Source organism: Oncorhynchus gorbuscha, linkage group LG03, assembly GCF_021184085.1.
Source record: "Oncorhynchus gorbuscha isolate QuinsamMale2020 ecotype Even-year linkage group LG03, OgorEven_v1.0, whole genome shotgun sequence".
NCBI classification, from domain to species: Eukaryota; Metazoa; Chordata; class Actinopteri; order Salmoniformes; family Salmonidae; genus Oncorhynchus; species Oncorhynchus gorbuscha.
Window position 1 is genome coordinate 83,177,386 of NC_060175.1, and position 24,099 is coordinate 83,201,484.

Here is a 24,099-nt window from a genome sequence, read left to right on the forward strand (position 1 = left end):
AATACTCACTGGGCCTCCTACCTGGAGGTACTGACAGGTCAGGTCCTGGTGACATGACTTGGATTTGAGCAGCGTCCTGTTGACAGTGGCTGAACCCTTCTGGAGCACCTGCCTGGCCTGGCTGAGGGTCAGTGTGGACCAGGAGCCTCGCTTCACCAGGGTGCTCTCCCTGCCTCCTCCTCCCATCAGCTCCCCTCCCCTAGTCCCTGTCATTGCTTGCGGGCAGGCCAGGTACTTGAGGTCGCTGCTGCTCTTGGAGGCCTTGAGTGTGTGGGCAGAGATGGTGTTGTAGCCATGTGGGAGGTGCCTGGGAGGAGCCTGGCTGTCAGACACCGCCCTGCCCAGCGTCATCATGCTAAGTGGGTTACGGTAGCCCACGGCGATAGTGCCAACTTTGGTGGTTGTGTCACTATCCAGGGCATCGTCTGAGCTCCAAAGCCCCAGTGCATTTTGCCTGCTAGGTCGCTGCTTCAGCGTCTCAGTCTTAGCACTGTCTTTACTCTTACTCCTGCAGGTCTGCCTGGTCCCCTCCTCACCTCCCCCTGTAGTGCTGTTCATGTTGCCCTTGACCACCGAGCCCTCCAGCGACTGGGACTTGTTGAATAGCTTCTGGACAGAGTGCATGATGTGGCGGATCCGTCCGGGACTCTCGCTGCGCTGCTTGGCCACCCTGCCCCGGTGGAACTGGAGGGTACTGAAGCCATCCCTCTGCAGGGGCAGGTGCTTCTCCAGCTGGTCTAGTAGGTTAGATGGCAGCCGGTTCATCTTGGCCGCTGCCGCAGAAGAGATGGTAGCTGATCCACTTGTGATCATGGGAGCCCCGCTGAGACCCAGGCCCATGCCCATTGACATGGAGGTGGACAGGGTGCCCACCCTGCTGCCACCAGGCCTACCTCCGCCCCCGGCAGTGACCATACAGCCCTGGGAGTAGTCGGACTGTTCCGGTTGGGAGGTGACATGGAGTCGGGGGAAAGTGCTGCTGTTGGACATCTGGTTCAGGGGCAGTAGGCACTCCGGAGGCAGGGGTTGGGGGTTGGAGGCCTGGTAGTGGTGGAGTTGGTGGTGGTCCAAGGTGCCGTAGTGGTTCATGGTGGGGCTCAGGAGGAAGGGACCATGGGGGTCAGAGGTCAAGGGGTACAGGGGCTTCTGGGGGCCCCCCGATGGCTCACAGGAGTCCGACAGGTGACGGCTGCGATTGGCACCTAACCCTTTCATGGTGGCCACAGTGCAGGTCTGCTGCTGCTCTTAGAACATGTCTCCAGCTGGGGCGCGTCTACAGCCCTGGAGGGCTCATCCTGGAACAGAGGGGAATAGGATATCTATTAGAATATACAGTATAAGAAAGAGGAATTGATTGTTACAGTATGAATACGACTCATAGTATGACTTAGTATGAGTATGACTCATACATTACACTTCCCCTCTGCTGTGATGATGCTGGAGTCGAGCAGTAAAGAACAACCTTAAGTGTTTATAGTGCGAGGCTCTACAAATCCACTTAAGCTCATAAACACATTAGAGTTGGAGCTCATTAAGCTCTTTTAAGTACTGTAGTAGAGCACTAACTTAAGAGACATAATGAGAGCTTGGGACTATAAGGTTCTGTCTGCAAAAAGATGATTCAGAGATAATTGGCTTTAAAGTTCAGTAACATTTCAACTAACTATCTACTAACCCTAACCCTCATCCTAACCCTAAACTTAACCCTTACCCTAACCCTTACTCGAACGTTAACCCTTACACTAACTCTTATTCTAAACCTTACCCTAACCTTAACCATAACCTTAGCAAGTAGTTGCTTATCAACAGTTAGTCAGTTGCTTATCAGCAGATACTTTGTTGATAGTATGACCACCTGTAGACAATCTGGACTATCCAAATATAGTAGGACCTAAAGTTCCAAACCCTCATTGGTTTGAATTGTGTCAACAATTTTTTAAAATATTGTTTTCTTTTGAACTTAACAACTTGAATTGGGGGTATTTAGAGAACTATATAGGTAGAGAACATTGAACAGAACAAGACTATGTCAATAATTACATTTTGACAAAAACGCAGATAGAACCTTATAGAACCTTAATATGCTCTTAATATAGCTCTTAATATGTGTCACACAGCACTTCTTCAGCCATGTTTTTGATAAAGCTAGACCAAAATGTGCTGTAAAACACAGAGGAGTTGCCCTCTGCCAGCAGATTTTTTAAAAATCTTCTCCGAGTCACTGGCACACACACATCACCATGTCCACACGGTTCTCCAACTAACCAGCAGGTGGAGCTACAGAACAAACCAACAGCATGCAGTAGTCAAGGGTAGGCCAGGGATTAGAAAACATCAGTACGTCCCAACTGAGCTCAGGACAGAGAATTTCTAAGTACATACCGGTATATGCTCTGCTCATAAAAATTATATGACTATCTTTATATGCGGACTACATCAAGTGGGAAATTCTAATTTACCATCTGTACTTGTAAGTATTTTAACGGTCACTGCCTATTTTCTTATGGCTTTGATCCCGCTAACGGGATCGATATGACAATAGCCAGTGAAAGTGCAGGGCGCCAAATAAAATAAAAACATAAATCTCGTAATTAAAATTCCTCAAACATGGAAGTATTTTACACCATTTTAAAGATAAAGTTGTTGTTAATCCCACCACAGTGTCCGATTTCAAAAACGCTTTATGACAAAAGCACACCGAACGATTATGTTAGGTCTGCACCTAGTCACAGAAAAACACAGCCATTTTTCCAGCCAAAGAGAGGATCCACAAAAAGCAGAAATAGAGATAAAATTAATCACTAACCTTTGATGATCTTCATCAGATGACACTCATAGGACATCATGTTACACAATACATGTATGTTTTGTTCAATATAGTTCATATTTATATCCAAAAATCTCAGTTTACATTGGCGCGTTACATTCAGTAATGTTTTGCTTCCAAAACATCCGGTGATTTTGTAGAGAGACACATCAATTTACAGAAATACTCATAATAAACATTGATAAAAGATACAACTGGTATGCATGGAACTTTAGATAAACTTCTCCTTAATGCAACTGCTGTGTCAAATTTCAAAAAAGCTTTACCCGAAAAAGCACACCATGCAATAATCTGAGTACTGCGCTTAGACAACAAAACAAGCCATACAGATATCCACCATGTTATGGAGTCAACAAAGTCAGAAATAGCATTATAAATATTCACTTACCTTTGCATTCACTTACTTTGATGATCTTGATCAGAATGCACTCCCAGGAATCCCAGTTCCACAATAAATGTTTGATTTGTTCGATAAAGTCCATAATTTATGTTCGTGCGTTTAGTACACAATCCAAAATCATGACGCACAGGCAAGTCCAGGCGAAAGTTCAGAAGAAAAGTCATATTACTGATCGTAGAAACATGTCAAACGAAGTATAGAATCAACCTTTAGGATGTTTTTATCATAAATCTTCAATAATGTTCCAACCAGAGATTTCCTTTGTCTGTAGAAATGCAATGGAACGCAAGCTAACTCTCACGTGAGTGTGCGCAATCAGCTCATGCCACACTGGCAGACCTCTTACTCATTCAGCTCCCATTCCACCCTCCTTCACAGTAGAAGCATCAAACAAGGTTCTAAAGACTGTTGACATCTAGTGGAAGCCTTAGGAAGTGCAATATGACCCCATAGACACTGTATATTTGGCAATGACTTGAAAAACTACAAACCTCAGATTTCCCACTTCCTGGTTGGATTTTTTCTCAGGTTTTTGCCTGCCATATGAGTTCTGTTATACTCACAGACATCATTCAAACAGGTTTTAGAAACTTCAGAGTGTTTTCTATCCACATCTACTAATAATATGCATATATTAGCAACTGGGCCTGAGTAGCAGGCAGTTTACTCTGGGCACCTTATTCATCCAAGCTACTCAATACTACCCCCAGCAATAAGAAGTTATTAAAGCACCAAATGAATGTCTGACTGAAATTCAAAGGCGATGAACTTATTTTTATGATTTTAACAAGCTTATTTAGCAATACAAATATAAACTGTGTGTGCATTTCACTGCTGAGAGTGTAACCCTGTCTTCCACTCTGTCTGCCCATATGTTCTGGGTTTGGTGCGAAGGAATGCAGACCTTGCTACCGCAACCACCCTGTACAAGTGGAAGGTGAACTGCAGGTAGAAACAGATTCAGGTTCACAGAGGTTAACATGGGGAATAAAGGAAACATCTACAGAAGTCCGACACGGGTTGTCTCCCCCCCATTTAAATATTTTCATGGGAGGGACTGGAGAGGATCCAATGATAGAGGAATCTCAGATGTGGTATTCTGTATTCCTGACCTCAGTTAACTCTCCTGGCTGTCATAACCTGACCATAGACAAAGGTGATGGTAGAGTGCTCAGGGAATCAGGAATTATTGTGAAGCAGAGCTGATGGCTCAGCCTGGTTTCAGTGACTAGACGTAACATAGTACATTTAAATCCAGGACACTGAAATTAGTATGACATGTTACGTTCGGTATGGTTACATAGGACAGATGGTTACTTAAAAATGAAAGTAGGGTGGTTGGTCGAGGTGGATGTGTAGGTGTCTAACTACTGTAATTTCTGGACTAATAAGCGCACCTGAATATAAACCGCACTCACTGAAGTTTTTTAAAATATGTATTTTGTACATAAATAAGCCGCACATGTCTATAAGCCGCAGGTGCCTACCGGTACATTGAAACAAATTAACTTTACACAGCCTTTAAACGAAACACGGCTTGTAACAAAAATAAATAGGCTTTAACGAAACACGGCTTGTAACAAAAATACAAAAAATAGCAGTAAACAGTAGCCTACCAAGAAAGTCATTGGTCACTATCTTCCTCCTCCTGTGCACTGAAACCACTGAAGTCATCTCCTTCAGTGTTGGAGTTGAAAAGCCTCAGAATTGCTTCATCCGATGTTGGATCGCTGCCCTCTTCAACACGCAGCAGTCCAGCCTTTCGAAACCCGTTGATGATAGTGGATTTTTTGACAATGCTCCACGCTGCCAGATCGATCGCCTTCAACTTGAAAGCTGCATCATATGCATTTCTCCGTGTCTTTGGCATAATGAGGGTGACAAAATGACTACCGTAATCAGAATGATGGGAAGTTTGAGCGCGCTCGATTTACGTCACATTATGTGACGGTGCTCAGTTTTTTGGCGGCATGAATCTTGTGAAAGTGGGAAAAATCAATAAATTAGCCGCGTCATTGTATAAACCGCGAGGTTCAAAGCGTGGGAAAAAAAGTAGCGGCTTATAGTCCGGAAATTACGGTAGAACATCTAGCAATCCAAAGGTAGCGAGTTTCAATCTCATCACAGACTATTTTAGCTAATTAGCAACTTTTCAACTGCTTACTAATTTTTAGCTACTTTGCAACTACTTAGCATGTTAGCTAACCCTTCCCCTAACACTCACCTTAACATTTTTGCTAACCCTATCCCTTTTAGCAAACCCTTCCCTTAACCCTAAACCTTACTTTACTTTACCTAACCCATAGTCTAGCTAACATTAGCTAACTAGCTAGAATTTGAAACATATCATATGTTGGGCAAATTGGTAACATATTGTACGTTCTGCAAATTCGTAACATATCATACAAATTGTAATTTGTAACATATCATACGAAATGGGTGATGGACATCCACAAATTAATACATACCATATGAAACTTAACATATCATACTAAATGGTGTGTGTCGGATTTACGTACAGAATAATACGAAATGCCCTGAGACCAGGTTGGATTGCTCCTCTCTCTCTCACTGCTGAATGGCTGTTGTGACATCACCTCTCTGAGACAGGAGACAAGGGGTCCTAAAGCTCTGATGAATGTGGGCCTTATTGTCCTGCCATGGAATTAAAGTCCCATGTGGCCTGTCTGTCAACACGGATAGTGGTTTCCACAGCAACAGGCAGTGCTGGCAAGGTTAGTCAGTCTAGACACGTCTCTCAGTATGTTCGTTGGTTCTCTCTTGCTGGTGCTTCTGACATCCCAGCGCTGCCTGGCAAAAAAATGATCTCCGGTACAATGACTCAGGTTACATGCAGCTGGAAGCCTAAAGCATGCTGAGGAAATTGATGATGAACTGTATGCGGTCACAAGAAAACTAGTGGTAGCCTAGGAATTATTTTTGGAATCAGGAGGGTGCCATGTTTTCCTAGTAGCTCAGAGTAATCGGTTCTTCCTTAAAGCTCTGTAAACATTACATTAAAAAATATTTTTTAAAAGCCCATATTTATTTGAGACTACTGCTTACCATGCATGTTGCTTCCTAGATGAGTAATAACTGTATTATTGAACACACTGCATGGTCATTCAGCATCTCCCTCTACAGCATAGTTGGAAATAAATCCTACCTCGGAGTTGAGCATGTAACGCTCACATTTCATTACCACAACATTAGTTTGGGGTTTGTTTCCTTTATCTAACCTTGTGCACCCCATCTGCTGTATGAGAGCTCCCACTTATCTCAGTCTGTGTCAGCTGAAGCAGAGTAGCGCCGTGACAAATACAGCAAGCTTTACAGCAATATAGGCTTTTGTAATTTATCTGCCTAAGCCACACACACACACAAACGGACGCACAGGAGCCCACACGCACACTAACACATGCACGCACACACATACTCAAATACACACATACATAGACACCCGTACCCACACACACAGCACTCTATAGAGATGGTGAGAAGTGCTGCAGCGTAAAGGAATCCATGCATTCCTTGTTCCCAGAGTCAGCCTGACTTGTCTATGGAACCTGGACCACAGGCTCAGAGTTAATTATCAAGTAGAGGGAGGATCCCCTGGGCCCAGGCAGTAAATGCCTGTCACCAGTTCACACACACACAATGGGGAAGCACAGGCTTAGCGTTAGTGTCATGGGAGCTGTGGCCTGCCTGCCATGGTAAAAGAGATCTACACTGAGTGTGGGTCCTCCTCCATTTATTTTTTTTACATTTTAAAAACATTTCCTGCAATTCTACACAGTTTGACTTATTATGCCTCTCTTGACGAGTATTTTGAGGGTTATATGGAGATGTATTTTGAAGGCTATTTTGAGGGGTATATGGAGGGATATTTTGAGGGTTATATGGAGGGGTATTTTGAGAGGTATGTGGAGGGATATTTTGAGAGGTATATGGTGTATTTTGAGGGGTATATGGAGGGGTATTTTAAAGGGTATTTTGAGGGATATTTTGAGGAGGATATTCCTGCATATTTTGAGGGGTATACAGTATTGAGGGATATTTTGAGTGGTATTTTGAAGGACTTCTACAGGGGAATTTTGCGGGTTATATTGAGAGATATTTTGAAGGACATCTGGTATTGTGCCTTGTGATAAAACTGCACATTTTAGAGTGTTTTTTTATTGTCCCCAGCACAAGCTGCACCTGTGTAATGATCATACTGTTTAATCAGCGTCTTGATATGCCATACCTGTCAGGTGGATGGATTAGCTTGTCAAAGGAGAAATGCTCACTAACAGGGATGTAAACAAATATGTGAACACAATTTGAGAGAAATAAGTGCATATGGAACATTTCTAACCTCTTTTATTTCAGCTCATGAAACATGGGACCAAGACTTAATATGTTGGGTTTATATTTCTGTTGAGTATATAATGCTATTCTACACATTTTGTCATGAGGCTGAGAGAAACATTATACGTTTTAAAGCTAATTTCCTGCAATTCTACACATACTTATGACGTGTTCATATGCCATCTGGGGCGCCACTGACCTCCAGGGTAATCCCAACCTCCCAAAATATTTATATATAAAAAATAAATAAAAATTATTTTAAAGAAATTATTGTGGGGGACGAATAGACCTGTCCACCCATCCCATGTGACAATTTCGCCCATGCGTGACAAGACTGCTGGGTCTGTTTAAGCAGCAAGCTGTTTGCCTCTGTGTGTGTGTGTGTGTGTGTGTGTGTGTGTGTGTGTGTGTGTGTGTGTGTGTGTGTGTGTGTGTGTGTGTGTGTGTGTGTGTGTGTGTGTGTGTGTGTGTGTGTGTGTGTGTGTGTGTGTGTGTGTGTGTGTGTGTGTGTGTGTGTGAACATGTAGATGACAATCATTTGTTAGTGTACTTTATGTGATATGCATATTTGTGAGGAGGAAAACAAGGGGTATTGGGGAGTATCACTATTGAATGTGTATAGTCCTATTCAGTGGTGGGGTTTTCAACAATGAGCAGAGCACAGAGACAGTTCCAAGCCTAATCAGCAGCCTTCAAGCCACAGCTGGCTGACATTAACCTATGTTAGTGAACCCCCCAGTGTCAGACACTGTTTATCATATTCCACACTGGGAGCAGAGCATACTTCTGCTCTCATGTCTCCCTCCTATGGATCTTTGATACTGTAGGACTCCCCGTTGATAGAAATGATGCTACTATTTGAAAGCTGCTTCGGACATCCCTACATACCGTGCAGTGTCAGTGAATTTCAGAATGCCATATTTTCTTGGTTTAAGTAAAAGGCATGGTGTTTGATGCATTGTGTAAGGGTTGATTTATGGTTGTTTGGAGACTGAAATCCAGCAGGTCTGTGAACTACTAGTGTGTGAAGTGTTTGGTATAAGCCAAGGGCACAACAATCAATATAAAGTACTATAGAAATGAGATTGGACATGTGTGATGCAGTGTGCACCCACACAGAGGACGCCAGTGATCAAGGTGTTTTGGTGCCATTCAAGTAAATTGAAATTCTTCAGGCTGTGCAGGGCTTGCTGGATGCAGATTAAAAGGTAAAACAGCAAACCTGCATAACCTAGAAAGTACAAACACCCTTTACTAACACCTACCAGGTAGAGGAGTATGTGTCATTTGATGTTGCTGATTTGGTGCAGAACAATTCTAAGAAGAAACATGTGACAGCAAAAAAGCAGGGGACATTTGTGTTGTTTTTGCACACATCATCTACAGAGGCATATGAAATCAAAGAGACAGAGATCTCTTTTAATTCACATTCCTGCATATAGTACTGTTTGATGTTTGACATTGACTCATATCTCTGTCATCAATAATTATTTAACAGACAAAACATTTAAATGATCCTTTAATAGTCTCCCCCCCACCATATCTAACAGAATCACATTGCAGAGATGAGATGAGATGGTAGGAAACCTATCACCTGTCACCGATGAGCATATTTATTAGTATTATTTACTATTTGATGAAAAAAGATGAGGAAATAATCCAGGTCCGTAAGGAATTAATAATTCCAAAACTGCAATTTTAGTGGTCTGATGATTATGAGGCAAAGGTACACAAGATTTCAATTGATTTCCATTGTTCAAAATGTTTTAACTCTGACCACTGCACTTCAAGTTACTTTGTCCTACAGTAGGCTGAAAACACTGTCACTGTTTCTAATCATAGATAGACAGCACATGAAGGAGACTAGCCAAACTGAAAACAATGTGAAGGTAACAGTGCTCAATGCTGCACCTAGTGGCCGGTTTCCACATCATCTCCTGACGCCCTCAGACATGGTGAATACTGACTTGTATCACGGGTGACCTACCTGATTTTAAGAGAAGGTCACACGAATGCACACACACGCAGGTACACACACACAGACACACACACACAGACACACAGGCACAGGCACAGGCACAGGCACAGGCACAGGCACAGACACAGACACAGACACAGACACAGGCACACACACACACACACACACACACACACACACACACACACACACACACACACACACACACACACACACACACACACACACACACACACACACACACACACACACACACACACACACACACACACACACAGTCTTTTTAAACACAGTCTGAGCCTGATTGTGACACAAATCAAGCTTTGCATCACACAAAATATATTCTGTAAAGGGTTAGTTTGGAAGCACATTGTTTTGGTGACTGCCTCTCTGCTTGGCCTTAAAGAGCTTTCATTTGCGTAACACTGAGTTTATTAGGTGCAAATAAGATACAAGAGAGCGGGGGACAGTCAAAAATGAGCAATGTGCCTTCTTTGATGAAGCTTCTGATCTGAAGAGTACAAAAGAGAGTCAGAGAGGGTTTTGTCTTCCAGCATCAGATCAGTCTATTTAGTTTAGCGCTGTAAGATTTGCACACTAGGCCCAGTGCAATCAAAATGTTCCTGTATTTTGTATCATATTGTACAAAGTGTGTAGAAATTGGATCAGCATTATTTCCTGATAGTTGATGTTTGAAAATACAATCTACACAGGACCTTCTAATTAGCGGGCGGGAGTTTTGGCTTTCCATGGTGACATTACCATGCGGTAAATTGGTTAATAGACCAATAACAAAGAGATTTCCATACCTCTCTGCCAATTTCAGCTTGTTTTCAGTTAACCCTCACAACTCAGATCAGTCTCAGCAGAATTCTTGCTTGAGAAATGTTTGCCCATTTTAATGGAAATCTATTACAGTAAGGTACTTCTTTGTTACCCAGAAATTATTTGATATTGATATAAAATTAGAATTCTGAAGATTTGATCTGGCTCTGGTTAATGCAGCAAGCAGCTTAATCTACACAAATCATTTTAAAGGAATATATTTGTCTAGTGACGACAAGCCAGTATTGAACTTTATTTTCCAGACCTGAACCTGGTTAGGCAGTGGAGCCAGGGATTTATTACCAAGCCAAACCCCACAGTGTCCTGCCACTAACCAGGCCTGTAATGAATGTGCTAAGTAGCAGTGCACTTCCCCTTCAGTCTGTGGTGAGGAGGAGGACAGAGGTATTGATCCAGGCCAGGGACAGCTCCTTGTTCAGGGGTGAATATATAGCTGCCTGCTGGGCATCGGCTTTAGAAAACACTCCCTAAATAATCACCTCCCTTTCTCTTTCCTTCTTCACTCTCTCTTTCTCATCCGCTCTCTCTCTCTCACTCTCTCACTCTCAGACCTTGGCATCAAGGTTGTGTATATCACCCAAATGCTTTGGGATTTTGTTATGTGTGGTCTAATAGTTTTTTATGAACATATGGACTGAATCAGTAATACATTTTAAGGGCATTTTTGGCCCAATGCTTGGGTCTCAAAGATAGCAAATCATAAGGACTGACATTTCCACATTCACATGTCACTTAAAAATTCATAATCCTTCCAAAATTCATGAAGCCCCTGTTCACCCAGGATTGACACTTTACATAAGAGCACACACGTCATTAGTCCCATTGTCTGCCAAGCAGCTCCCAGTCGCCTGTTTCTGTCACAAGTGGCTCTTTTTGTTAGAGCCAGTCCCAGCTGTATTCCCTTGGGGGGGGGGGCTGTCTGAGCAGCAGAGACCCAGATAAGGCTGAGGATGACAAGGCTAATCAAAGGACAACCATTAGCATTGTGTTGTTTATTCAAGAGCCTCACTTCCAGCTCAGATATGATTATGATTAGAGAAGGACACATCTCAGACTGGAGCTGTAAACAAGCAAGACTTTACCATTTATCCTCCACAGAGTCTGCATTATTAGATACAAGAAGTAATGTAGGCTAGCCTTGGATTGTAAACAGTGTTATTTCTCCTCTTTTGTTCATGTGTCCCAGAATGGGCAATTACAGTGGGTTGTGAAAGTATTCACCCCCCTTGGCATTTTCCTATTTTGTTACATTACAACCTGTAATTTAAATGGATTTTTATTTGGATTTCATGTCATGGACATACACAAAATAGTCCAAATCGGTGAAGTAAAAAAAATATAAAAAAACTTGTTTAAAAAAATAAATAAAATAAACCTGGAAAAGTGGTGCATGCATATGTATTCCCCCCATTTGCCATGAAGCCCCTAAATAAGATCTAGTGCAACCAAATACCATCACATAATTAGTTAAATAAGTTAAATAAGCAATCTAAGTGTCACAAGATCTGTCACATGATCTCAGGACATATACACCTGTTCTGAAAGGCCCCAGAGTCTGCAACACCACTAAGCAAGTGGCACCACCAAGCAAGCGTCACCATGAAGACCAAGGAGCTCTCCAAACAGGTCAGTGACAAAGTTGTGGAGAAGTACAGATCAGGGATGGGTTATAAAAAATATCAGAAACTTTGAACATAGCACCATTAAATCCATTATTAAAAAATTGAAAGAATATGGCACCACAACAAACCTGCCAAGAGAGGGCCACCCACCAAAACTCACAGACCAGGCAAGGAGGGCATTAATCAGAGAGGCAACAAAGAGACTAAAGATAACCTTGAAGGAGTTGCAAAGCTCCACAGCGGAGATTGGATTATCTGTCCATAGGACCACTTTAAGCCGTACACTCCACAAAACTGGGCTTTAAAGAAAGAAATAAGCAAACACGTTTGTTGTTCGCCAAAAGGCACGTGGGAGACCCCAAATATATGAAGAAGGTACTTTGGTCAGATGAGACTAAAATTGAGCTTTTTGGCCATCAAGGAAAACCATGTCTGGTGCAAACCCAACACCTCTCATCACCCCGAGGACATCATCCCCACAGTGAAGCATGGTGGTGGCAGCATCATGCTGTGGGGATGTTTTTAACCGGCAGGGACTGGGAAACTGGTCAGAATTGAAGGAATGAAGGATTGCGCTAAATACAGGGACATTTTTGAGGCAAAGCTGTTTCAGTCTTCCAGAGATTTGAGACTGGGAAAGAGGTTCACCTTCCAGCAGGACAATGACCCTAAGCATACTGCTAAAGCAACACTTGAGTGGTTTAAGGGGAAACATTTAAATGTTTTGGAATGGCCTAGTCAAAGCACAGACCTCAAATCCTGCAGTGCCAGACGTGTCACCCTGCTTAAGCCAGTACATGTCCAGGCCCGTCTGAAGTTTGCTAGAGAGCATTTGGATGATCCAGAAGAAGATTGGGAGAATGTCATATGGTCAGATGAAACCAAAATATAACTTTTTGGTAAAAACTCAACTCGTCGTGTTTGGAGGACAAAGAATGCTGAGTTGCATCCAAAGAACACCATACCTACTGTGAAGCATTGGGGTGGAAACATCATGCTTTGTGGCCATGTATTGTGAGTTTTTGAGTGAAAACCTCCTTCCATCAGCAAGGGCATTGAAGATGAAACGTGGCTGGGTCTTTCAGCATGACAATGATCCCAAACACACCGCCCGGGCAACGAAGGAGTGGCTTCGTAAGAAGCATTTCAAGGTCCTGGAGTGGCCTAGCCAGTCTCCAGATCTCAACCCCATAGAAAATCTTTGGAGGGAGTTGAAAGTCTGTGTTGCCCAGCAACAGCCCCCCAAAAATCACTGCTTTAGAGGAGATCTGCATGGAGGAATGGGCCAAAATACCAGCAACAGTGTGTGAAAACCTTGTGAAGACTTACAGAAAATGTTTGATCTCTGTCATTGCCAACAAAGGGTATATAACAAAGTATTGAGATAAACTTTTGTTATTGACCAAATACTTATTTTCCACCATAATTTGCAAATAAATGTATTAAAAATCCTACAATGTGATTTTCTGCATTTTCTCATTTTGTCTGTCATAGTTGAAGTGTACCTATTATGAAAATTACAGGCCTCTCTCATCTTTTTAAGTGGGAGAACTTGCACAATTGGTGGCTGACTAAATACTTTTTTGCCCCACTGTATGTATTGATTGAGGTGGACATAGTTACAAAGTTCATACCGTCTGGCTCTGATAAGGTGACTGTAGTGAGAGCATAATTGTATGACAGCCTGCTGCTGCATGCCTGCCTTAAGGGTCTATTATATTCCAAAATGTGTGTGCATACGCACAGCAGTGTTCTAGAACATTGGACCGTTTGGCTTCCATACTTTTCAAATTCTCTGTGCAGCTCAAGCAATTTCTCTAACTGTCAACACATTCAAATTAATAGAGGACATGTACCAGAGCCACATTGGTTGGTAATTGGTGCGCGTTCGGGCTGTCCGTCTCCCGTGGATGGTGGTCTCAGAGCCACATAGCTATGTCACAATAGCTCGCAGGACTACCGCGTCTCAGCGTCTGTGGCCTTTGATTTACGCTTTACCCAGCAGAACACTCCATTGCCCATGCATACAACATAGCCTAATGTCAACTTCTATCAATAGAATGATTTCCCCAGTAAGGCTGGTACATCGGAACTTGAAGCATATGGTACAGATGTTCCATGAAGACAATGGTGGCTGATGTTTTGTACAGAGTGAGTGTTAAAAGGCTTCAAGGCACATTTTGATTGGGCATCATGGATAGCTAGAGAGTTTCTAGAGAGAGTCAGTTAGAGAATGACAAAAGGCCTGATTAACAGTGCACAGGGATATCCAGCCAGGGGAACCTACTCACCTGCATGGGTTATAGCAAGCACTACAGTCATACAACCCTGGCTTTGAGTTACCAGGCAGAAGCCTTTGAAACAGTTGCCTTCAGGTTTAAAGACACTTGCCTGCATAGGAACTGTGGAGACTGTGTGGTGGCATGCACGTCTCTATCCAAAGCCAACGACTCTCATTGTTATGGCATGGGAGACATTTTAAAATGCTAAGTCATGTTGAAACATTCAGAGCGAGTAGCATTTGGCATTTATAGGACGCTCATCAACGCTTTGCCCATTAAGGCAATCCCCATGCACATGCAGCTCTCCCCTCTCCTTCATTTAGTACTGCATGTATTTTAGTGGAATTAGGGGAAAGGTTGTGTGTTTCCTCACGGCAATGAACTTACCATCCTCACTGTACTGCTTTTGGCTTCTTTTTCCTTCTTCTCCTGCTTGCTTTAATTATGGTAACATCTCATGCCAGCTACTAAACGTTGCCTGACTACAAAAGTCCATACTGTACTACTGTATGCATGGGTTAACACCTGTGGGACTCAGTTGAAGAAGAAAATGTGAAATAGGATCAGAATCAGATGGGAATCTTTGAGGGTTGAGGCCAGGCTGAGTACAGCGGCTTCACATTGCAACTATATGAACACCATGTAAAGTCACAATCAATCTCCAGAGATCTAAGCTTACAGTACTGTGGCCAAGCATGCGAGTTGCTGATAGCTAGTTACACATGCTGATCCCACCGTCACCAATTTGTAACGAACCTGTAAGGCCACAGAAACTCGCACGTTGTTTGTTGACTAGCATAAACAGTCTAGGACACTAATTGTGTCATGTTTGTCATTTATTATCATGTCTTGTCCCTGTGCTCCCCATTCTATTTGTTTCCCACTGCTGGTCTTATTAGGTTCTTTCCCTCTTTCTATCCCTCTCTCTCCCCCTCCCTCTCTCACTCTCTCGCTCTCTCTTCTCTCTATCGTTCCGTTCCTGCTCCCAGCTGTTCCTATTCCCCTAATCATCATTTAGTCTTCCCACACCTGTTCCCGATCCTTTCCCCTGATTAGAGTCCCTATTTCTTCCTTTGTGTTCCGTTCCTGTCCTGTCGGTTCCTTGTTTAGTATTCACCGTGCTGTGATTGTGTATCGCCCTGTCCTGTCGTGTTTTTGCCTTCATCAGATGCTGCGTGTGAGCAGGTGTCTCTGTCAACTACGGCCTGCGCCTACCCGAAGCGACCTGCAGTCTGTGGCCGCTTCTCCTGTTGTTCCCCTCTACAGACTAGAGGATTTCTGTTATTCCCTGTTTGGACTTGAATAAACTCTGTTTCTGTTAAGTCGCTTTTGGGTCCTCTTTCACCTGCATGACAGAAGGAACCGACCAAGGAATGGACCCAGCGACTTCAGACGCTCGTTACACTGCCGTCAAGATCCAAGGAGCCATGCTCGGCAGACACGAGCAGGAATTGTCTGCTGCTCGCCATGCCGTGGAGAACCTGGCCGCTCAGGTTTCCGACCTCTCTGGACAGTTCCAGAGTCTACGTCTCGTGCCACCTGTTACTTCCTGGCCTGCCGAGCCTCCAGAACCTAGGGTTAATAACCCACCTTGCTACTCCGGGCAGCCCACTGAGTGCCGCTCCTTTCTCACGCAGTGTGAGATTGTGTTCTCTCTCCAACCCAACACATACTCTAGAGAGAGAGCTCGGGTTGCTTACGTCATTTCACTCCTTACTGGCCGGGCTCGAGAATGGGGCACAGCTATCTGGGAGGCAAGGGCTGATTGCTCTAACAAGTTCCAGAACTTTAAAGAGGAGATGATTCGGGTTTTTGACCGTTCAGTTTTTGGTAGGGAGGCTTCTAGGGCCCTGGCTTCCTTATGCCAAGGTGAACGGTCCATAACGGATTATTCTATTGAGTTTCGCACTCTTGCTGCCTCTAGTGAGTGGAACGAGCCGGCGCTGCTCGCTCGTTTTCTGGAGGGACTCCACGCAGTGGTTAAGGATGAGATTCTCTCCCGGGAGGTTCCTTCAGATGTGGACTCTTTGATTGCTCTCGCCATCCGCATAGAACGACGGGTAGATCTTCGTCACCGGGCTCGTGGAAGAGAGCTCGCATCAACGGTGTTTCCCTGCTCCGCATCGCAACCATCTCCCTCCTCTGGCTTTGAGACTGAGCCCATGCAGCTGGGAGGGATTCGCATCTCGACTAAGGAGAGGGAACGGAGGATCACCAACCGCCTGTGCCTCTATTGCGGAGTTGCTGGACATTTTGTTAATTCATGTCCAGTAAGAGGCCAGAGCCCATCAGTAAGCGGAGGGCTACTGGTGAGCGCTACTACTCAGGTCTCTTCATCTAGATCTTGTACTACTATGTCGGTCCATCTACGCTGGACCGGTTCGGGTGCTACATGCAGTGCCTTGATTGACTCTGGGGCTGAGGGTTGTTTCATGGACGAAGCATGGGTTCGGAAACATAACATTCCTTTCAGACCGTTAGACAAGCCTACGCCCATGTTTGCCTTAGATGGTAGTCATCTTCCCAGTATCAAATTTGAGACACTACCTTTAACTCTCACAGTATCTGGTAACCACAGTGAGACTATTTCTTTTTTGATTTTCCGTTCACCGCTTACACCTGTTGTTTTGGGTCATCCCTGGCTAGTATGTCATAATCCTTCTATTAATTGGTCTAGTAATTCTATCCTATCCTGGAACGTTTCTTGTCATGTGAAGTGTTTAATGTCTGCCATCCCTCCCGTTTCTTCTGTCCCTACTTCTCAGGAGGAACCTGGCGATTTGACAGGAGTGCCGGAGGAATATCATGATCTGCGCACGGTCTTCAGTCGGTCCCGAGCCAACTCCCTTCCTCCTCACCGGTCGTATGATTGTAGTATTGATCTCCTTCCGGGGACCACTCCTCCTCGAGGTAGACTATACTCTCTGTCGGCTCCCGAACGTAAGGCTCTCGAGGATTATTTGTCTGTGTCTCTTGACGCCGGTACCATAGTGCCTTCTTCTTCTCCGGCCGGGGCGGGGTTCTTTTTGTTAAGAAGAAGGACGGTACTCTGCGCCCCTGCGTGGATTATCGAGGCTGAATGACATAACGGTTAAGAATCGTTATCCGCTTCCCCTTATGTCATCAGCCTTCGAGATTCTGCAGGGAGCCAGGTGCTTTACTAAGTTGGACCTTCGTAACGCTTACCATCTCGTGCGCATCAGAGAGGGGGACGAGTGGAAAACGGCGTTTAACACTCCGTTAGGGCATTTTGAGTACCGGGTTCTGCCGTTCGGTCTCGCCAATGCGCCAGCTGTTTTTCAGGCATTAGTTAATGATGTTCTGAGAGACATGCTGAACATCTTTGTTTTTGTCTATCTTGACGATATCCTGATTTTTCTCCGTCACTCGAGATTCATGTTCAGCACGTTCGACGTGTTCTACAGCGCCTTTTAGAGAATTGTCTCTACGTAAAGGCTGAGAAGTGCTCTTTTCATGTCTCCTCCGTTACTTTTCTCGGTTCCGTTATTTCCGCTGAAGGCATTCAGATGGATTCCGCTAAGGTCCAAGCTGTCAGTGATTGGCCCGTTCCAAGGTCACGTGTCGAGTTGCAGCGCTTTTTAGGTTTCGCTAATTTCTATCGGCGTTTCATTCGTAATTTCGGTCAAGTTGCTGCCCCTCTCACAGCTCTTACTTCTGTCAAGACGTGTTTTAAGTGGTCCGGTTCCGCCCAGGGAGCTTTTGATCTTCTAAAAGAACGTTTTACGTCCGCTCCTATCCTCGTTACTCCTGACGTCACTAGACAATTCATTGTCGAGGTTGACGCTTCAGAGGTAGGCGTGGGAGCCATTCTATCCCAGCGCTTCCAGTCTGACGATAAGGTTCATCCTTGCGCTTATTTTTCTCATCGCCTGTCGCCATCTGAGCGCAACTATGATGTGGGTAACCGTGAACTGCTCGCCATCCGCTTAGCCCTAGGCGAATGGCGACAGTGGTTGGAGGGGGCGACCGTTCCTTTTGTCGTTTGGACAGACCATAAGAACCTTGAGTACATCCGTTCTGCCAAACGACTTAATGCCCGTCAAGCTCGTTGGGCGTTGTTTTTCGCTCGTTTCGAGTTTGTGATTTCTTACCGTCCGGGTAGCAAGAACACCAAGCCTGATGCCTTATCCCGTCTGTTTAGTTCTTCTGTGGCTTCTACTGATCCCGAGGGGATTCTTCCTTATGGGCGTGTTGTCGGGTTAACAGTCTGGGGAATTGAAAGACAGGTTAAGCAAGCACTCACGCACACTGCGTCGCCGCGCGCGCTTGTCCTAGTAACCTCCTTTTCGTTCCTGTTTCCACTCGTCTGGCTGTTCTTCAGTGGGCTCACTCTGCCAAGTTAGCTGGTCATCCCGGTGTTCGAGGCACTCTTGCGTCTATTCGCCAGCGCTTTTGGTGGCCGACTCAGGAGCGTGACACGCGCCGTTTCGTGGCTGCTTGTTCGGACTGCGCGCAGACTAAGTCGGGTAACTCTCCTCCTGCCGGTCGTCTCAGACCGCTCCCCATTCCTTCTCGACCATGGTCTCACATCGCCTTAGACTTCATTACCGGTCTGCCTTTGTCTGCGGGGAAGACTGTGAGAGCCGCCAATAAACGCAGGATTAAGAGTCCAAGGTATTGTTGCGGCCAGAGAGTGTGGCTTTCCACTCGCAACCTTCCTCTTACGACAGCTTCTCGTAAGTTGACTCCGCGGTTCATTGGTCCGTTCCGTGTCTCCCAGGTCGTCAATCCTGTCGCTGTGCGACTGCTTCTTCCGCGACATCTTCGTCGCGTCCATCCTGTCTTCCATGTCTCCTGTGTTAAGCCCTTTCTTCGCACCCCCGTTCGTCTTCCCTCCCCCTCCCGTCCTTGTCGAGAGCGCACCTATTTACAAGGTACATAAGATCATGGACATGCGTTCTCGGGGACGGGGTCACCAATACTTAGTGGATTGGGAGGGTTACGGTCCTGAGGAGAGGAGTTGGGTTCCGTCTCGGGACGTGCTGGACCGTTCACTCATCGATGATTTCCTCCGTTGCCGCCAGGATTCCTCCTCGAGTGCGCCAGGAGGCGCTCGGTGAGTGGGGGGGTACTGTCATGTTTGTCATTTATTATCATGTCTTGTCCCTGTGCTCCCCATTCTATTCGTTTCCCACTGCTGGTCTTATTAGGTTCTTTCCCTCTTTCTATCCCTCTCTCTCCCCCTCCCTCTCTCACTCTCTCGCTCTCTCTTCTCTCTATCGTTCCGTTCCTGCTCCCAGCTGTTCCTATTCCCCTAATCATCATTTAGTCTTCCCACACCTGTTCCCGATCCTTTCCCCTGATTAGAGTCCCTATTTCTTCCTTTGTGTTCCGTTCCTGTCCTGTCGGTTCCTTGTTTAGTATTCACCGTGCTGTGATTGTGTATCGCCCTGTCCTGTCGTGTTTTTTGCCTTCATCAGATGCTGCGTGTGAGCAGGTGTCTCTGTCAACTACGGCCTGCGCCTACCCGAAGCGACCTGCAGTCTGTGGCCGCTTCTCCTGTTGTTCCCCTCTACAGACTAGAGGATTTCTGTTATTCCCTGTTTGGACTTGAATAAACTCTGTTTCTGTTAAGTCGCTTTTGGGTCCTCTTTCACCTGCATGACAAATTGTCCATGAAATAATCAAGTTGTGTTTTATTTGGATGAACAGACAGAGCACCCCAAAACTGACCCGCCGCACAAAAAGCCTTCTGAAAAACTCTCAACATGCCTCCCACATCCTCACTTACAACCACTCATTTGCATAACATTGTGTGATAGGCCTTCGAATGTGTAAACATTACAGTACTAACAGTTATCTATTACAAATGTGAGAAAACATTTAAACTACTAGGTGAAAAGGTATACTCTCTGTGTCTTCAATAGTCTCAGCGATAAGACTCTTATCATCTTAACTGTCATATTGTGGACCAACAGCAGAGTATTTACATTTTAGTCATTGTTATCCAGAGCAACTTACTATAGTGAGTGCATTTTTGTGCTGGTCCCCTGTGGGAATCAAACCCACAACGCTGGCATTGCAAGGGCCAAGCTCTACCAATTGAGCCACACAGGAGCAGACAAGGCAACAGTGACTAAGTGTGTCGAAACACCACTTTCTGACTCAATAACTTTGACAGTGGAATGGTCTCAAGGCGAAATGAGATTCACATCATTTAATAAAGAAGGCACATTCATTAACTTATGGAGTCATGTGCTGCTGTGAGAGGCATGCTAAGCAACACTGCTAAGGGTCTACAGATCTGAAACATGCTAGCCTTACAGTGTACCCACTTGACCTACGGATTCTATTGCATGATATTGGGTAGTAGCTGGCAGGGCATTCATTTACAATGCCGTCAGTGCTTTAGAGTTGAAAAGTCCCTGGGGCTGGAGTTTAGTGGGAAGAAACGCTTCATACTCCTCTGGAAGAAAAATTTGGGAGAAAAATTAGGAAGGAGGACATAGAACAGGACACATAGGAAGCAAAGGGCAAAGCAAAACTGTTTCCACTGAAACAATGGGTTCAGTTTGAGAGTTAATCAGAGTTCAACTTAATCTGCTGCTGTCTGGCACCATGCCCTGCCACAACAACATCTTAATGGAGTCCCTATGCAACCCTAAACCATTTTACCAAACAGTTTAGGTTCATTCTTCGCTGGCGTGATTAGATTTGTCCATTTGATTGTCATGCCATACCGTCTTATCTCGACCAATTCTGACTGACCCGTCCCTCTGGATTGGAGGAAAACAATGACCTTCAGTTATGTAATCAAAATAATGTACTACGAATCCGGTTCGAAAGCTAACTTTGGTCAACTCTGAGATAAACTCGGGATAGCCGGTGACACGAAAGTGGCTCACCTTGTAGCCAAATACATTTCTATGGCAACAAATCCTTCAGAACTAACCTGAGGGGTATACTACAAAGCCAGCTAACTTTGACAAACCCAAAATAACTATTGATTTTCAGGTTTATTAAGAAATCTAAACTTAGATATATGTTTTTAGTTGTTGAGTCAATTTTATCTTTATTTAACAAGGCAAGTCAGTTAAGAACAAATTATTATCTACAATGACAGCCTACCCCAGCAACGCTGGGCCAATTGTGCGCCGCCCTATGAGACTCCCAATCACGGTCAGATGTGATGCAGCCTGGATTTGAACCGAGTACTGCAGTGACGCCTCTTGCACTGAGATGCAGTGTCTTAGACCACTGCACCACCCGGGAGCCAAATTAGACCATCTCCATTTCAAGCTTATCTAACTCATTGATGCTGCTTTGTAGTATACCGCTCTGCTCCGGGGCAGGCTAACTCAGGGCTAACTCCATTTATCCTGAAGGAAGTGTCTGAGCCGCAAGTTGAGGACCAATAAAATCAGATTCCTATCACATTACACATTTAGTAATAATAGGATACATTTGCAACTTCCCGCACAGTAAAACTTTTGTATGACTTAATACAATTATTTTATCCATAGGAGTGGGACAAATGGTGCTTGTGGATTGATAAAGCACACCAAAGACAGCATTAAGAAAAGAAAGATGTTCCATAGCCTATTTCACAACATAGCTTGCTTACTTTGCTATTTAATAACTTTTTCTTAATTTTGATTTCAGCAAAAATCTGACCCTGACTCGCCCATAGATTGATGTTTTAGCATTGTTTCAATGAAGAGTTTGGCATTAAATTAGCCATGTGCAACATGAATGTGCAATTTCAAGCCTGGTTCGAGCAGGCTCGAGTAAGTGACGGATGCACAATCAATATCCACCTTCGTAACATGGGTGAAGCCTGGGCTGGAATGTGAAGCTAACTGAAGCTAGCTAACTTCAGAAATGTCTGAGTACATCTAGCTAGATTCGTAGTAAACCACTCTGGTCTCATTAGCAAGGTGAATATAACCACGAGCACACCATTTACTTAGAAGACTGAAATAGGATAATTAGGCCTCAGGTCCAAGTCTAACCAATAAGCACCTATTTGCTATTGCTAACTAAAGGCATAGTATCCTGAGAGAGCTCTGTACAGTAACAGTGTAATAACCTAGTTCTCTCTGCCCAGGGTCTCACATTGAGTGGATTGCCCAGCAGCAGTAGCAGCAGTAGCAGTAGCAGTAGCAGCAGTAGCAGTAGCAGCAGTAGCAGTAGCAGCAGTAGCAGCAGTAGCAGTAGCAGTAGCAGTAGCAGCAGTAGCAGTAGCAGCAGTAGCAGTAGCAGTAGCAGTAGCAGTAGCAGTAGCAGTAGCAGTAGAAGCAGTAGCAGCAGTAGCAGCAGTAGCAGTAGCAGAAGCAGCAGCCTGACTAGACCTCTGTAAATACCAGAGGAACACAGATCAGGGACGACCACACAGCATCTGTCCCACCACTGTCCAATTGGCCCGGGCAGATGAAATTAATATGGAGTTTTGCTTCCCCCTTGTGTAAAGGGATTAGAGTCTCATATGTGTATCCAGGCAGCGAGGGAGGGAGGGGACAGGGACCTCTCTGACAGAACAGTCCCTCAGTAACACTGGTCAGACAGAGGAGCAACATCAGAAGGGTGGTGTGGTGGCTGTCCTGTCTGTGCATTCAGGCAAAGCCTCTTGTTGTGACAGGACACTGAAGACGATTTGGGAAGATTACATCAGGGTCACACAGACATAATACACATACATAACAAGCTGCAATCTAATCAAGCTTATCATCGATATTACAGCATTTGTAACATGATATATAATACCTTGCTGCTGCTTACTGTGACAATCAAACAATGTTGCATGACAAGGGCAAAGTGTACAGCATTGTATACAAAGCAGGGGGATGACAATGTTCCAACACCTGATTTTAACAGTCTGTTAGCAAAGCATACACTGTGCCATTTCTCCCCTCAGTGAAGGTAAACAGCAGCCTACGCTCTCTGTGAGCTCACAGCAGACCTCAGAGTAAATAAAGCTCAGAGATTTCGATCAAGGAAAGCGCTGGAGCAGGCAGGGGGGAAAGAGCAGCTAGGCTGAAAGGAGGAGAGTAGCTTTTAGAGACACAACAATTACTGGGAGTCCACCAGCAGCCTTTCTATACAGAACATGATGCAGTGAAAGGAGTAGTAAGTCATAGGAACTCGGAGCCTTGGACAGATATTGATTTAACCCAGCATAGATGACAAACCATGACGAGAACTATTCGTGTCCCATGGTCGTAGTAGTACATGAGGTGGCTGTGTAGGCAGAGGTAAGACACACAAACCAAACAGTTGAGTATGACAACTTTTTACACTCGTTAGATATAAAAAAGACACACTTGTTTAGTTTGAAGGTAGCAAGCACCAAGCATCCTCCTCTGTCATCATTTGCATTAGAATGTGTTCCATAATGAATGCCTCACTGGAGACATGTATCAGTAGCACCAGCAGGAAGGAGAACGTGCCTGCCGACATAATCCTCCCCACTAGTAATTCCCATAGACATAATTACTGTGCTTAGCCCTGCTGTACCAAAGCATTCCCTAACAATATACCAGCTTGACTCCTCTTTTATCCCCATTAAAGTCACAACGTGCCTGCCAACACAGTGCATGTAGGGGACAGTGGAGGACTTGCATCATTTTGCACAAGAGGAGGAACTCTCTGTAAATAAACACCAAACAACAATTCAATCTACCGATACTGTGTGTTGAATGTTGAGGATGCATCTGATTCACTTAACAAACGTTTTAAATGACCTGAAATCGCCCTATCAAAATTAAGAGCTGATGTCCAAATTGTAATGCATACTAAAATTGATGTGCCTCTCCCAGTGAAGTCCCTTGGACTTT

At 44.6% G+C, this 24,099-nt stretch overlaps 1 protein-coding gene across 3 annotated transcripts in view; it reads right to left on the reverse strand.

Moving 5' to 3' along the window:
- The window catches only part of LOC124032065 (disks large-associated protein 4-like), a 127,735-nt gene that overhangs the window by 33,677 nt on the left and 69,959 nt on the right, over window positions 1–24,099 (reverse strand). For 2 of the 3 annotated variants that reach the window (XM_046344111.1, XM_046344113.1), the window contains exon 2: window positions 10–1,295. In XM_046344111.1, coding sequence (XP_046200067.1) covers window positions 10–1,215 — 1,206 coding nt within the window. In that variant the 5' untranslated portion in view covers window positions 1,216–1,295. The remainder of the gene's footprint in view (window positions 1–9; window positions 1,296–24,099) is intronic. The other variant, XM_046344112.1, reaches the window with a different exon arrangement.